The 14,525-nt window shown below is 37.4% G+C and overlaps 1 protein-coding gene across 1 annotated transcript; it reads right to left on the bottom strand.

Moving 5' to 3' along the window:
* Positions 1-89: 89 nt before the first annotated feature.
* sgk3 (serum/glucocorticoid regulated kinase family member 3) lies at positions 90-12,274 on the bottom strand. The gene is made up of 17 exons (XM_056364486.1): positions 12,049-12,274; positions 7,160-7,340; positions 6,938-7,021; positions 6,705-6,777; positions 6,429-6,504; positions 6,143-6,218; positions 5,736-5,785; positions 5,532-5,589; positions 5,064-5,147; positions 4,834-4,965; positions 4,155-4,267; positions 3,736-3,772; positions 3,155-3,241; positions 2,741-2,836; positions 2,315-2,470; positions 2,014-2,103; positions 90-996 (listed from the first exon to the last, which is right to left on the bottom strand). Exons 2-17 carry the CDS (start codon positions 7,253-7,255, stop codon positions 826-828), a joined length of 1,479 nt encoding a protein of 492 aa, XP_056220461.1. The 5' UTR covers positions 7,256-7,340; positions 12,049-12,274; the 3' UTR covers positions 90-825.
* Positions 12,275-14,525: the final 2,251 nt, after the last annotated feature.

A 14,525-nucleotide genomic window follows, 5' to 3' on the forward strand; every position in this document is an offset into this window, starting at 1 on the left:
AATAATTTCATCAAATTCCACATTGAAGATAATAATGATGATAATAATAACAACAACAATAATAATAATAAAAACAGACACTCGCAGAGTATGTTTCTTTGATTTTTTTTAATTACTGTATAGGAGTATAGGACTACTGAATTACCAGGCAAAGCAAAGCATTGTGGATTTTAAATTTCTGCAATTATGAATAAATGTTAAAGCAAGAATAGCACAAAAATAAAAACAATAAAAAAACAGTTTACTCAATACTCGCAAACACAAAATGAAAGGTAACTGAAAAAGAAGACTTTTTTTCTTTTTTACAAATGTGACCTATAAACCAAAATGCTTAATTCAGTGGTCTCTCAAGTAATCCCTATTTCCAGCTTAGTTAGTATGAATATGATACACAAGTTTATTTTTTTACAGTAATTACATGGACAAACACCCTTCAGTCACCCTACAGTCAAATGGTGTTATTTTAAGTCCAGTGAATTGTTCAAGTTTTTCAGAAAACTACTTATTGATGTCATTTAAGGGACAAATTTAAGACTTTAAAAAGGCTCTTTTAGAAACCACCAGAAATTACATTAATAGAGAATGGCTGTCCTTAGTTCTTAAAAATATCATCTGTTATGTATATATATTTATATAAATACAAATAAGTAAAAAATAAAGACTTTTCTGGCGCTCTTTGTTTCAACCCAAATCTGTTTTAAGTGCTGTTTCTTCTCAGCTGCTCACTTTGGCTTCATAGAACAAGTTCATCATGGTATAAATTTCTTCCCTTTAATCAAAAGAAGTTACAATGGTTAAGGCATTGACGATCTCATTGGAAATGTTTCATTGGAAAGAGTCATCAGAAGGTGGGGCATAAGAGAAGCCCAGAAAGGCATCGTCAGCCTCCATTACACTGGCATTGACTATGGAATGTTCTTGAGACCAACAGATCGAGCTGGAAACCATCTCTTCTGTGAACTCAGGATCAAAGTTTGAGATATCAGAGTAAGAGCTCTGTGAAAACATTGGGGGAAAAGGGAATAAAAACACGTCATATTAGCAGTCGTGGAACAAATGCAAAACAAACTGCATGTATTCATGAATGTCATTAATTTGATGACATAAAATACAATAAAGTTTTGGATTTAGTTAGTTCTACATTTAGTTCTACATTTATCTTGATTTTACAAAGTGCTTTAAAATGGGATGAAAAAGTTAGGAGTCAAACATATGGAGGTCATTGAAATTAGGAAAAGTTTTTCAAAGTTTTCAACCAAAACACAAGACAAAAAAGAGAAAACTCCAAATCATTACATGAAATTAAATTTCAAAATTAATTTTATGAAATAGTTTGAAAGATAGTACTTAATTAGGAAACCTCCACTGTTAATTGGAGCACTCGTGCAATCTTGTACAATCAAATGGAATAGAAGTGCAATAAATTCTATCTTCATTAAGTTCTTCATGCTCAAGTTTTGTTGACAGTTTAGAGAGATAATTTTTGGTCTGAGTCTATTACTGAATTGCGTTTGACTGAACAGGTGTACCTAATAAGCCTTTCACACGTATTTCACTTTGTTTAGTGCCAATGGATCAGACAAATGGCTCTACCCAAGAATCTCAAGTCATAGCAGATGAGGATCTGCACTCTATTAGGAGCCAGACCTAATCATACTATTAAAACTAACAATAAACTGTTTGTTGACCCACACAGATGTTTTCAGATATTCAGTCTGATTTCACCTCTGCTCAGATTGATGTAGTGTGGTCTGTGCAGTCACATGAGAAGAGCTCTAATCACGTAGAGAAGTGAAAACAACAGTGTGGGTACATTATACTGTGAAGGTATTTGAAATCATTCTAAATCTGACTAGTACAAATTCACTAAAATACAAACTGCATGTCTTGTTCTTAATACACTAAATGCTGCATTGTGGATTTACTGGATCCATGCAAGTGACTTTTAATGAAGCCAAGAAAAGTCAAAATATGATACAATTTTGATACCTGAGAAAGACACAAAATGCTTACCACTCTGGGTATGAATGGGGGAGAGATCTTCTTTTGTTCAAGGTCATCCCAGTTTATGGAGGAGAAGAAGTTGTGTGCTTTGATCTCATTCTGAAAATGAAGAATACATATCAACCTAGACATAATTTTGTATTAATAGAAAGTTAGTGGGAAAAGAAATCATCAGTGCCATAAAATTGTTACGAATTAGCAGGTGTTTGGTGTATACAGATCGGCCACCAGAGGGAGCTCAAAAATTGACCATTCTGCTGCACATGTAGTGTCTGTATTTGGACAGTGCAAGTGCAACGATCCCACTTACAAAGTCATCCATGGACCCCAGTCTGTGTGTTCTGTCTTTCTCCAGCAGGCCCTGGAGTATGGACCAGGCGGTGCTGGTCGCACCAGGACGCATCGCCAGCGGCTTGTGGAGGATGTTGTCATACATCTCATGTGTGTCCCTGCTGTAGAATGGCGGCTAGGAAATAAGAAAAAAAAGAGAGAAGTATAAGTCAGTGTGACAGTACAACAAGGTGCTTGCACATCTAGCATTAAAATCAATTGTCAGATTTTCTGCAGTTCACCAGTACATCCTGTCATTACTAAAACCTTTCTGTGCAAAAGTAGTTGAGGCTACCAGTCAAAGAGAAAATAATCATAATCACTGTCAATTGTGTGGTATACTGTGAAAAAAAGTACAATGCAGAGGGAGATTTAGGGGAAATAGGGTTCACAGGCAAAAACTCACCAGGCCGAAGAGCATTTCATACAGCACTGAACCCAGGCACCACCAGTCTACTGTATTATCATATGGCTGCTTCCTCAGGACCTCTGGAGCCAAGTACTGGTCGTTGGAAACACACAAACATAATAACATAACATTAACTTTGACATTTTGCTTCTGGCTTAAAATACACCAACTAAATGTATTTCAACTATTTTTGCTCATTAAAACCTATTTTACTCTCCGTAAAAAGTGACTTATATCCTACACATACAGCAGTGTGGCAAGTTGGAATATGCTTATACTTGTAAAATGGTTAACCACACTTCATTCCAAAAAGGCTGTTAATGATTGTTACTTTTTGACACTGAAGGTGAGACTGGTTTTGAAATACCCTTTTGCAAAATTGGCAGTAAACAAACATTTAAATACCCATACCTCAGGTGTTCCACAAAATGTAGTGGTGGTGTCTGTCTGGGAAATGCCTTCCTTGCACAATCCAAAGTCTGTCAAAACGATATGCCCCTTTAAAGAGAGGACACAGGGACGATTTTAGACAACATGTGCCACACAAGCAGCTCATTATCCCCAGGGACTGAGGATTCTATTGTTGCCCAGGAATGTTGGCTGCAGCGTAGCTCAGTCGGTCCTATTCACCGTTCTTTCGCTTTCTCATTAAGACTAGGCAGGAAAATCATTAGTAAGACCTAATCCAATCACACGCATTCTGTTCAGCTGGAGCTGGAAATGACACCGTTGTTCAGTGGTGGTCCAAATATTCCTGGATAGTAATTAAATTTGAGCTGTGTACTGTATGTTATGTCCTTATGTATTACATATATAGCTATTGTTTAGGCACTGTAGTTCCATAAACTTAAGTACAAGCACTCTCAACATAATATTTAACTGAAAAAATTGGGTGCTGTGCCATTCATGCATATTTTCTGGAATTTACTGTCATTATTGTTATAGTGATTACATATAACAAGTGTGTCTGGTTAAAAAACAGGAATACTCACTTCCTGGTCAAGGAGGATGTTTTCTGGCTTCAAGTCTCTGTAAAAAATTAACACCAATCAATGAATTTCATTGAGTAACACAGGGCTGAAGGATTTAGAAAAGTTCAAATTCCCCATTGCAACTCAACATTCCTGAGAAAGTGTTGATGAGCCACCAGAAACAGTATGTAGAATTGTCTTAACATATTTTTTATTAATTTAACTGCAGTGTATTTCTGTAAAATTAGATTAATATCTAAATGCTGCTTCAAAGACCTCTGTACAATGCTTGGCATACAAATGCAGTGATTAACTCAAAAAACTCGATGGCATCAACATTTATTTTAGTAAAAAAGAAACATCGTAGTAGTTTGATCAAGAAGAGCACTTCATAAATGTAACATTAAGCATGTGTTAACTTACATTAACCTCCATCATACCTGTAAACAATGGTGAGGGAGTGCAGATATCCCAGTGCACTTGCCATTTCAGCAATGTAGAATTTAGCTCTGGGCTCTGGAAAGGTCCTCTCTTTTTGAAGATGGAAGAAAAGCTGAAATGAAAAAGTTGCATTTGATTATTATTATTCATAGTACTCAGCCATTATATGAGAGACACCTTACACCGACTGCAAAAACTAATGCACCACTGAGCTGTTCATACTTTCATTGTACATTCATATATGTAACATATATGTATGTTAGTTGTTAACACTGGCACATTGACTGGAAAATCTAAATACTGATCTGATTTTATTTTTATCTTAAAGGTCTTAGTAGTCATCTTGTTGAGAAAGGAAAGAGGCAGATTTACTTGGCAGCAGATTGTAGTTAGTCACTCTCACAGTCAGTCACACATGGCAGCTTTAAAAGGCTGAGCACACATGAACGATATCCACTGAGGAAGTCACACTCAGAGCCATTCTTTATTCTGAGTAATGCTGTGACCTCTAATAAGGATTTTCACACATGAAAGCATGCTAGCTACAGTGCTTCTCCATGGAATTGTATGAAAGCTGTTTAATACATATTTCCTGTATTACTGCCATTCTCAGCTGTTATTGACCTTGTGACTAATTTCTACGTGACCGCATTATTCACAAAACTAAAAACAACTCACTTCTCCTCCATTGATGAAATCCAAGACGAAGTATAACTTGTCTGCGGTCTGGAAGGAATAATGAAGCCCAACCAAGAAAGGGTGTTTCACGTTCTTCAGCAGCACATTGCGCTCTGCCATGATGTGTTTTTGCTGATTTGAAAAAGGATAATTTAGTAGGAGACTAAAAATTCACATACACATGCCTGATATGTGGACAGGGTCATTTTCCTATTTGATTGTAAAATTACCTCCTTTCTGTTGAGAATGACTTTTTTCTGTAAGACCTTGACTGCATAATACTTTTCATCATGTTTCCATTTTGCAAGGAAAACCTGCATCACAAAGGAGAGGAATCATGTTAAACATTGCATCAACAGTGTAAAGCAAGGTAATTCCCGGTTTGACTCTCACTTCCTACATGGAAAGGCCAAAACATGCAGAACTAAAACTTGTTGCTACCTCAGAAGACAAACAACACAGAACCACTTCAAAACAACTGTAAAAATACTGTTATAACTCACATCATGTAAGTATAACAAAAATATAACAGTCAACATAATTCTGCCAAGTTGATTTGTTAAAGTGATTTCAATGAAATGAAACTATTACAATAAGGAAATATTTTATTTATGTAAACAGTCTTGCAATGTTGTGAATGTTCACTCTATGCTGAAAAGAAAGTAACTGTTCTTTCCAGTATTGCATAGTTCACATACCTTCCCAAAACTCCCCTTTCCGATGACCTTTAAAAAGTCAAAGTCTGTGGGTTTGGCACTGAAACACAAAATTACAGCACATTAATTTCACAAATGTAAAAATGTAATTTCTTTGAGTACACAATTGCAAAGTTTAAAATGATTACTAAACACCAATGCAGCCCGCTTTGTGCTAAAACATACAAGTTTTTAAATAAAACATACTGTGGATTTCCAGAGGGTCCCAGGTTAATGTTTCTGGAGGTAGAGTTGTTCTGTTAAATAACAGAGAAAACATTATCAAGATTAGCCACAAAGATGTAAGTAAAGGCTAAAACTGAGACACACGCAAAGCTGGGTCACAGGCAATGAATCTGAAAATTCCCTCCTTTATCTGTGCTACAGTGAAAAAATTAGCAGAATTTGTTTATTACCTGTATTTATTTTGAGTAAAAACTACAACTTGGGATACAGAGTCAATAAATCTCTGGCATAGCCTTGGACATAACAAAAACAGAGGTGGACCAACATATCAACATCAAAAGATGTAGTCATCAGGAAAACAAAACAATAAATGAAAGATGAATAAGAAAATGATCCAGTCAGCAGAAACTGGTTGACTGGTTTCTTACTTTGTCATCTTCATCCTCAGAGGCATCTGAAAAGTTTTGCATTTTGTCCATCAGTAGAAAGGTCCTCACATCTGGACTGAAAATTTAAAGAAAGACCAAACAGTTAAGGAATAGTAATAGCAGCAAGTAAAGCAAGATCTAGCAGAACTTTGTTTATTTTCAATCTCAATCATATCAAGCCTGGCTTGACAATTTTGATCTCATTAGTTTATTGGACTCAGATCATTGACGCCATTCATCTTAACACAGTCAGTCATATAATGACAGAGAGAACACCAAAACTTACTGGTTGCAAAGCTGAGGATGTGAGACAATTCGCTTGATGAACTCATGCAACCCTGCTCTTCTTTGCTTGATGAACTCTATTGGATGGATGAATTTTATGTGTTACAAAAATGAAATCAAACACTGCCCTCAAGGCCATAAACATGCATCAGGCAAAAAATTGCATTTATGCTTTTGACATCTGGAGCTGGGCTTCTGTCTGGATGTGTGTACTGGATTATGGTGCAAGGAGTTTTTACATCACTTAACACGACATGAGCATAGAATGAAGACTTACCGGGGTCAAAGTTATCCCCAAATATCCTCTTGGCTGGAATTTTCAAGTTCATAGAGGGAAACTGTTTTCTTAACTGCATTAAAAGACATGAGAGTGACAGAGAAAATTACATAAGGGCTAGGAAACATCTATGGTCACGAGTATATAATTATTCTAAATGTCAATGTGATCAGCAAGACACAAACGTTACTTCATATGCTATTAAATCAAAATGTCACTTTGACACCACTCACTATGTTGTAGAGTTTGTCAAACTCTGCGTATCTCCTGAAGACAAACCATTCCTGTTGTCCAACAGAGACCATCACTTTGTAAACCTAAAAAAAGTCAGACAGTCCATGTAAACACAAGGAGTACTATCAAACGTTAATATGGTCTACACTGACATAATCATTTGTAGAATTAACTTTACTCATGCCAGTTGAATATGAATGAAATGAATTTTTTGCACACACCGTGTAACGTTTTCTCTTGTCCCTCTGCTCATTGTGGCAGGGTATGCTGACATTGGGGAGACTGGATTGCTCCTCCATCTTAGGGGCTGTCGGCATTCAAAGGTGCAAGGTCATAAAGTAATGTGTCCTCCAGGATAAGACTTCAAGTATACAGCTGGCCCATCCCCATTCTGGGTCACTGCTGCAGAAGAAAAAGGAGAACAAACCACTCTGTTATTCAGGAAGTGAAACTTGTGTGTTCGTCTGCTCGCTACACATTTCATCCTGCAGTGGCTATGTTGCCTACACCTGAATGATAAACAGTCATCCCTGAGTATTACTTTATAAGCAATTATTCATTTATTAATGGTACTTAGAAAGGTATTTCTCTGATGTTTGAGACATAGCTCTGTTCATTCTTCATCTATTAATCTGTCCCTCTTTTTTCTCACTAGTGGCCCAGAAGTCGCAAAGGGCTGCTTTTTTCAAGCCGTGATTGTCTGTGGTACAAAAGAACACTTGGCCACCACTTGCTTGTCTGCAAGTATCTCATTTGGCTTTAGGAAATGGCCCCATTCCAGGTGATGTTCTTGTAAATACAAATAAATAAATACCTCACTCAAAAGGAGTTGTCTGGTGGGGACCTTGACTCGACTGACTTGAATGATCAGTTATAGCCTCACATGAAACAAAAACACGCTTGTTCTTTTTCTTTGGAGTGCAAAGAAGAAGAAGAAGAACAACAACAACAATGTCAACTATTGCTGACTTTCAAAGAATAGAAGTTTTTGCTTTTAAAAGCATTTCTGGTTGAAACCTTGTCAAGAGGTCCCTGTGCTTGCTTAAAGAGTAAAGATTGTTGCGAGAGCGCAAAGGCAACAACAGGCGGGTCAGTAGGCTGCAACATGTCAGTAGGCAGGCTCCCTCCTCCTGGGTACCTAGTTAACACACTCCTTCCTCTGAGTGTGAATATCTCATCCTGCCTCTCATCTGATTATTCACTGCGAGAAAACACTTTGATTAAATGGGAAAATATCACCAGAGCACTCTCTAGGTTTTTCTTTTGCTATTAATGGAGATATTCATCACCTTCATGTGAGAGTTATGAGTCTTTATCTGCACAGCCTCCTCCACATGTATTTATCTCAGACACTCAACATGTGAAAGCATACAAGCCACATTCATTCACGCACACATACACACACACACCGCCTCTCTCACACATGCTGGGTCTGTGGCATTCTCGTCTGTTCTGGTCAGTGGAAAGGTATTTTTAAATAACCTTCCAGGGGTCTTTGAAGCTGGAGTTACACAATAGGTTAAGAGCAACCCCCCCCCCAGAGCTGCCCTTCCCCAACGTTTAAAGAGGGAAATCAAGCTAACTGCTGAGGAGACTCCTTCCCCTGACAACTGTTAACAAAAGGTCAAGACCTCACTTTCCTGAAGGTGAAGAAAGGGGGCAAACTTCATTACAATGGCTAATAAGTCAATTACAATCAGTACAGTTGTAATAAATGTTATCTATCTCCTGTATTCATCCGAACTGGGGAAAGGACATACAACTATTATATGTACAGTAAATAATAAACACTGTGTGATCGGACTGGATCTCTGTTATGTAATGTCTGTTTCTTTTACAACAAAGCTCTTTGTCTGCTGCTCTGATTTGTCCATTGTTTGATTTTCGTGAGGTCAGCCTTGTTTGTTCGGTAGTTTTTGTCCTTCTAACCACAGCTTCTACTCTCACTGTTGTTTGTTCACAACACATGGAAAACCTGCTTTTGCAACAACTTTCTCGCTCTGTGTATTGATCCTGAATGCATCCTGGAGGGATATCTCATTCTGCTCACGTTGGGGTGAGGGAACAGCAAAAGAGCAACCCTCTTTAAAATGCATGTGCGCTATCGGAGAGACCTTCATGGCCTCTTCATCACTAGCCCCTTTTTCTCTTTTGTTTCTACTTTTGACTTTCCTTTAGTTTCACTTACCCCACTCTCATCAAGACAATAGCTTTAACAATTTCATTTTTCACTTTCACTTTTTTATTTTGCTGTTATTATTGTGTTGAAAATTTTAAAACTGGTTAAAACTAGGGATAAGATTTTTTTTTTTTTTGTCTTTTCATAGGGGTAATTTAAACTATAAATTTCTTAGGCTGTGAAATGTCAAAACAAAAAACAACCACGATTTCGCAGGACCCAAGGTGACATCTTAAAATATCTTGTTTTGTCCAATCCAAAGATATTAATTTTATAACAACATAAAACAGAGATGTGGATGGATTCCTCACATTTGATATGCTAGAAGAATTTTTGGCATTAATGCTTGAAAAATGACTGAAACACCTATCAAAATAGTTGCGTACTAGTTGTCATTTCAACTAATCGATTATTCCAGTAAGAGTTTCAGCTCTAATTAAAACTAGATCTTTAATACACTATCAGTATAGGAAATCAACAGCAACAACAAATTTACACTGTAACTACAGGGTTTGTCCCCTCTACCAGCCACTTTGGAGGGAAACACATCCTATCTGTGTTTTTAAAACCTGAAGTTTGTGCAATTGTGATTGGTACACACACAAAAATGGCCGGCTACTTTCCTGAGCTGCCTCACATCTGGGCCTGTTTTCATGGTTAACTGACTCTGTACGTCACAGGGTAGGACCCACTTTTTAACATTCCAGAAATATTTGTGTTCAAGGGGGAAATAACCTATAACCATCTAGTGCAACTTACATTTTCAGCTGACACTGATACTGCTCCTTCATATGGAATGCTGCTGCTCAGCACACCCACAAACAGACATTGTTAAGTTTGTTATAAAGAATGAAAACAAGCCTGGAAAGGCATGATGAGTATGAAAAGGAACAAAATTAATCATGAGCATATTCCCTAACCACAGTTTACGCCCAGCATCCCCTGCATTCATGCCACAACATGAATTAACTTGTGCTGACAGCCACAAATACGCTGGGCTACTACAGGGGATCAAAAATAGCTTTCTTCCTGCTTAACTCAAACACACATCCTTGCCTGTGGATATCCTACAAGGATGTTGAACATACATTTTTCTCTGTGTGTGGCTGTGTATCATGCGTGACGAGCACATTTAGCGAGCAAACAAAGCAGAAGTCACCCCAGAATGGTAAATCCCATGTGAGAGCTCAATCAGGCATGCATCCACTGATAAACACAGAAACAAGGACCCATGCAAGCCCAAAATGGTTAGTGGAGAGAACCACACAAAGGCCTCTTTTGAACTTACTCATGAGCGCATGAACAGGAAAACTACCTATTTCAGACAACCTGTCAGATAGAGCCTTTATCATGGGTAGGTTTTAGCTTCACATAAATACCAATACATTCATTAGTATTAATCTAATTATCTGATTAGGTTCACTTAAAATGTTTAAACTTTTACAATACAGTTGAACAGTTTGGAAAAATGTCAATTATATGCGTTATGTGTGGGATAAAACGGAAAGTATCTCAACATAATGCAACAGAGACAGATCTCTGATTGAGGAGGTGCAGCTGGAGACGTGTGAGGGGCATGAACTCAAGTCAACCCCAGTACGTGCAACCGACCTCAGCATCTGGACAAATTCCTACCCTAACCTGACTGTCCAGACGGCTTACAGACATCCACAGTCAGCACACTGTGTCTCTGACTTCCTTTTAGAAACAGGTCTGAATCAGCTCACGCACTGACAAAATAAATGGTTCATCAGCTGTAGAAAATTAGAAATCACAGAATCTTAGACGATCTAGCTGGTCAAGGCTTAGCAAATTCTCTGCACATTAGGTCTACGTGTGAGATTTGAATTGATGTTAATTTGTGTTTTTAAACTCCCACACCACAGTTATCACCGATTAAATCCATCTTGCTATATTTCATAACTTTAAATTTGTCTTGCTATACAAATCGTGACCTTCAAAGCCACTTGTTACATCAAAGAACCAGCTGTTAACAGGCTCAGCTCATGACAAACCAAAAGTAATTTAAGCAAACTTAGACACTAACAGAGTTTGAATAGAGTCCATGGAGAACACAGAGGAGAAAATTTGATGTTTAGCTGGGCTTTATGTAAAAGGATGACAAGTGGAAAAATATTCACATACACATCATCCACCCTAGAAATATTGACGTGCCACTGGCCATACCACACAGCTGAATCAACACCCAACATGGGATTCGTTTTGACAGCCTGTGAGGTTTGACACATCATTTCTACATTCAGAGTACAATTTTATGGAAGTGGATAACATTTCCGCAGACCACAGCATGGAAAGGGCCTGACTTACTTCTGTTTTCTGTTTTGTTTTGTTTTTGTTTTTGGCTCAACCATTAAACTTTAGTAAGATTTTTACCTGAGGCTACATGCGTATTTGCACCTGTACAACTTTTTAAATCTCGGCAAAAAGATCACGTGTATTACAGGAAAAAGCCTAGCATCTACAGGCGACGAGAGGAGGAAAAAATGAACCAGAGGAGGGAGGAGCTGGGCTGAACACACACACACACACACACAAATTGAATACCGACACGCACAGACACACACGAAATGAAAGGTTTGACATGTTCTAACAAGCTCCCATATGAAATACAAACTGTAAGCAATACAACAAAGGCTCATAATTACACATGTTCTGAGATTGTCGTGTGTGCTACAGTAGCTAACTTAACTTTGTTTATACTATTTTGCTTCGGTTGAACTTCTGTTCAGTGTGGTCTCTCCGAATAGTAAAAAGTTGATGTTATGTAATAGCTAGGTGAGATATTACTTACATACAACGATATATTACTTACATTAACATAGTGATTTGAATGCTAGGTAGACCCCACAGCTAGCCAGCGCTACGTTAGCTAAATGAGAACAAGGTAACGTTTACATGGACATCACGTACCTTACAGTATTTTGATGCAGTATTCATCTATTTTCGTTGTTCCGGTGGGGATATTTCGCTCTACAACATATAAACTGCCAATGAACCTAACATTTATCCCGTTTTAGTTATGACAAAAGCCCCCAACCCCACAAACTTAAAGTGTAATTTCTCGCTGCCCATAGGCGTCTGACAAGTGAGAGAAGCAGGAAACATCAGTCTTTCCTGGCCGTAGAAAGTTCCAATGAAATTTGTCACGGGACCTCACAGCTACAACCACTGTTAAGTGACAGAGAACAAACACGTGTACTTCCGATACGGCATTTCAAAATATAACCAGAGAAAACACCAGACGTAGTCAAGTTTTTTTTTTGAATGTACATTTTACTACACTTGATTTAGACTAGAACAGCTATAGCTACCAGTTAAGTTGCAGTATAAGGTTTTACACAAAACATACGACCATGTTATAAACCAGCTATAACATTAAAATTCTGCTTACACATAAATGCAACAGTATTAATAATTAATTCATTTTCAATTCAATGGTTTTAAATATCATTTCCTTTTTCTGTGGTATTTCTATAGTGTGGTATCGGTACTTTGATTATTAAGTTAAAATAAACAACATACACAATGCATGTTACACCCATGATGGCTGGAACAACCCACCTCTGGGTCCCAGGTAAATTTATGTATGTTGTCACTTTAAAGTACACAAATTAAAGTAATTTAGGAATATATGACATATTAATAAATAAAGTATTGAAAGACACAAGATATCATGTAGAACCTGTTTAGAGGCCCTTGTCTCCATTGATTTGAGGTGATATTGCAATTTAGGGGTGCTTATACTCAGATGAATCTGCCATTAATCAAATTACCAAAAACAATGCTCACAATAAATCCTGCCCTGGGGTATTTGCCCACTTGCCAATAACATGAGCAGCAGAAGAAATCTGCTCTGTCCAAGATGGCCTTCGAGATCTTTACCCATGACATAAGTTGAAAATAATGGAGTAGTGTTTGCATAGCACTAAAGAAAATACAAGTTTTTTAGACAGCTTTTCATACTTCTTCTCTTATGTTTATCTAGTATTACAATATCATGACATGTTTTTGTGATCACACAATTATTATTATTTCTTTTGAATTGACACGATTCCAAACAAAAGGCTTTTATTTTTCGAGGCAAACTAAGTATTTCCGGTCTTGTTGTGGTTCCCTTAACACAACTTTTTTTAGACTGAGAAATGACAACATTGAGAAGTAAAACAGTTAAACAGTGTCACCTACAGGTAGAAAGGCAGGACATGCGTAACATCCAAAAATCCTCCTGATCACGTTAATTTTACATGGACAGACATCGAGAGTTCATCGTCCATAAACGTCAGAAAAAGAAATGAATAGATGAACAACTAGGAATGTTTAAGATACTATGACAATTATGACTTAGTCCAAATATAATATAATACATCACATATTCAATAAAAATTATTAATGAATTAATTGCAAGTGACAAGTGTGGAATATCTCCGAATATATCTCCAAATTAACAAATGGGGTTTAAACTTCGAGTGCTGATATGTCAAAATCCATACAGACGCATTGCACCACTTACCCCTTAAAAAAAAGCTATGTCCCGAGTCGACCTACCTGCCATGAGCTGATACTACGCAGTCGAATAACAACCAGAGCTGCTGTGATAAAACAAAAGGAACAGTGCAATTTGTAAACATAACATACATGAGATAACATAAACAAACACATTTTCAGTGGTAAATATTGTCTTAATATGCATTAAACCAATAAACCGTGCAAAAAAGTTTTGTCCAGAAGGTGTCAGCAGAATACAATCCAAAGGGGCTGTAGTATGTATCGTGGGCATGCAAGAGGCTGAATGCTGTAAATATTCTCTAGAACCTTTGCATGAATATCAAGTCTTTAATATTATGCAGTTATTATCTGATTTATTACAATAGCTTATATCCCTTACAAGTCACCACATTGATGTAATGTCAATGCAAAGGCACTGGCACTGGCCTTAGCAGCATAAAGTGACATAACTCACCCATAAAGCACTCCAATATAGATATGCACCCTCTGGTAAAAAAAAAAAAAAGCTATATTCCATGTTCAGTAAAGCTATCTGTTTTTGTGGATACGTTTTATAATTTCATTTTGTTCAACATCAACACTTATAACATTTCAGCCATGTGGATTAAGGAACAGAATTGGAGATTACATTCATCGCGCTTGTTTCCAGTGAAATTGAGGGGCTGGAAACCTCCTGACACCCCCCTCAAGGGGGCCCCTGAAAGTCCCCGCACCCCATATTGAGCCACCACCGCCCTGATGAAAAGATCCATTCTCCTGCATAAGGTGACAGTACAGTTATCTGAACTAACGCCCGCCTCCTCAAAATTTCAACCAATGAAACTAAACCTCCTTCAACTTCTTACCAATCACCCGCCAACATCTCTTCATCTGTGACCTAT

The sequence above is a fragment of the Seriola aureovittata genome, chromosome 20 (assembly GCF_021018895.1).
Source record: "Seriola aureovittata isolate HTS-2021-v1 ecotype China chromosome 20, ASM2101889v1, whole genome shotgun sequence".
Classification (NCBI taxonomy): domain Eukaryota; kingdom Metazoa; phylum Chordata; class Actinopteri; order Carangiformes; family Carangidae; genus Seriola; species Seriola aureovittata.

What these genes read in the sequence shown, in the direction of transcription:
- sgk3 (XM_056364486.1), bottom strand. Translation starts at nt 7,255, where the DNA reads ATGCCGACAGCCCCTAAGATGGAGGAGCAATCCAGTCTCCCCAATGTC. An exon ending in GAAAGGGGAGTTTTGGGAAG is followed by an intron (nt 5,148 to 5,531) that starts GTATGTGAACTA and finishes TTTGTGATGCAG; the next exon opens with GTTTTCCTTGCAAAATGGAA. An exon ending in ATGAAATGCTCTTCGGCCTG is followed by an intron (nt 2,471 to 2,740) that starts GTGAGTTTTTGC and finishes CTTATTTCCTAG; the next exon opens with CCGCCATTCTACAGCAGGGA.